This window comes from Diaphorina citri, unplaced genomic scaffold, assembly GCF_000475195.1.
Source record: "Diaphorina citri unplaced genomic scaffold, Diaci psyllid genome assembly version 1.1 scaffold2123, whole genome shotgun sequence".
NCBI classification, from domain to species: domain Eukaryota; kingdom Metazoa; phylum Arthropoda; class Insecta; order Hemiptera; family Psyllidae; genus Diaphorina; species Diaphorina citri.
Window position 1 is genome coordinate 16188 of NW_007379548.1, and position 1908 is coordinate 18095.

At 41.2% G+C, this 1908-nt stretch overlaps 1 protein-coding gene across 1 annotated transcript; it reads left to right on the forward strand.

Annotated features, from left to right (window-relative positions):
* The first annotated feature begins 15 nt into the window (after window positions 1–15).
* LOC103518219 lies at window positions 16–1877 on the forward strand. The gene is made up of 3 exons (XM_008483279.2): window positions 16–167; window positions 1453–1653; window positions 1777–1877. Exons 1-3 carry the CDS (start codon window positions 95–97, stop codon window positions 1875–1877), a joined length of 375 nt encoding a protein of 124 aa, XP_008481501.1. The 5' UTR covers window positions 16–94.
* The last annotated feature ends 31 nt before the right edge of the window (window positions 1878–1908 follow it).

Below are 1908 nucleotides of genomic sequence, written 5' to 3' on the forward strand. Positions count from 1 at the left end.
GGGATATGTGCGGGATGGGATTGTAGAGCCCAGTGGAGGGGCGTACGGAAGGGGTGGGGTGAATGGGGTGAGCTACACGAATGGGATCAAGCCCATGGGGGAGCTGAGGTCGTCGATGAAGAAGAGGGAGATGGCGCGCCTGGCGGAGAAGGAGAGAAGCGCGCAGGGTATGTATACTTTGGTGGATTTATTCTTGATTTTTTTTTTAAACTTTTAGATGGGTGTTTTACCTTTTTCACGGTATAAAAACAACTCCAATTTTTTGGATTTCCTTCTTCTTCAGATATTTTGCTACCCTTTTTCTGATTAAGTATGTATGTACTCGTAATATGTGTGTCACGAGTACGAGATACCTACATAAATAGGTATTCAAAAATTTCTTTCCTTAAGTTGAAAGGAAGGTGTAAACTTATTACTTATTAGTCTAATAATTACTTACCTATTAGGACTAGATGCGTTTCTTGAACGTATTATTTAGAAATCTACCTGTAAATTCTACGTAGGTACTTACCTCTATATAGGTTTTCGAATTCTAACTTGTGACGGAGTCTAGTTGTCTACGAATGTGACAGATTTCACAGTGACTACAAAGACGTCTAGAATTCGAGACATCAGTCTTAGACATTTAGAATTTAAGTCATCAGTTTTAGACATCTAGAATTTTACAGACATCAGTTAATTGTAACGAAATGCCATTACCTACATCATCGCTCATCGTTATGTGACTAATATCAAATTTAAAACAGCCCTAATTTTAATGACCTCTACCTACCGTTTCCATAAAACACCGATAATCTGAATCAAGTCCGGTAGGTAGGTAGGTAATGGACAACTCTGGAGGTTCTAACTGGAACTTCTCCAGGAAGTTTGGATACGGATAACTAGCTATTGACTAGTTTTTAGCCAAAACTGACTAGTTAGGTATACTAGCTAAAATCGACTAGTTTTTAGCATAAAACATGTAAATCCAGTATTCCAGTCATAGATTCACGCTATCTGAGGAATTAGGAAAGCTAAACACTTTCATTACATCCTCAAATAGGTAACTCGTGTTCAATAACTGGATTATGATTACGATGATAGGAAACGATCATAGTTTAGGTAGATAACTTTCAAGTAACTAGAGTTATGTACCTATATACCCTGAAAATGAGTAAAATGATCTATAAAACACGGAATCTAAGGTATTCTATGAACGAAAGTGTGTAAATAAATGATCATGAGCCAGCCTAGTTAGCTTGGGTGGTAGCGCGTCTGCCTTGCTAGGCCGTGGGTTCGATTCCCGGCCGGGTCAGATTTTATCCTCAAAACGGATAATGTTAGTTCTCGGAACGGCTGGCTTTCTCATATCCTGTATTCCTTCTCTCTTCGCTTTCGGGACGATAAGACCTTGGCAGTTACAGTTCCCTCTATCAAACTAAAAAAAAAATCTCTCGTGCTTTTCCGTTTCAGGTCGCACCACGCCCGATGGTTACCGAATGTCGAAAGATGATTCCGTGGCCAAGGCCGAATATCTTCAGATGGGGAAGAAGTATACCACGCAGGATTTCGACCTCAATAGAGAACTGATACAGAAGGAGAGAGAGAAGGAAAATCTGGAGTTCCAGAACAAATATTACGATCAGAGAGAGATGGAGGATTATGACCCCAGTGGTGAGTTTTCATCGTTTCCTTCATTTTCTGGTGTTCTCCTCTGGCATTTTCTGATCACCATTTCATTTATACCCCATGCCGCCGAAGATACCTCAACTTCACATTCTATTTTTCGTGTTCCAGACAAAACCTACTCCAAACGCGCCTCCCTGGGTCGGAACCTCGACTACCCGAGCCGCCTAGACCGCCCCGACCCCAAACAATACTGGTCCGCGAATCTATAAAGTAACAGTATGCCCTGCCGACTCGGTCTCA

Coding starts and splice junctions, on each gene's coding strand:
- LOC103518219 (XM_008483279.2), top strand. CDS start 95: ATGGGGGAGCTGAGGTCGTCGATGAAGAAGAGGGAGATGGCGCGCCTG. Junction 168..1,452: donor GAAGGAGAGAAGCGCGCAGG/GTATGTATACTT, acceptor TTTCCGTTTCAG/GTCGCACCACGCCCGATGGT. Junction 1,654..1,776: donor GGAGGATTATGACCCCAGTG/GTGAGTTTTCAT, acceptor TTCGTGTTCCAG/ACAAAACCTACTCCAAACGC.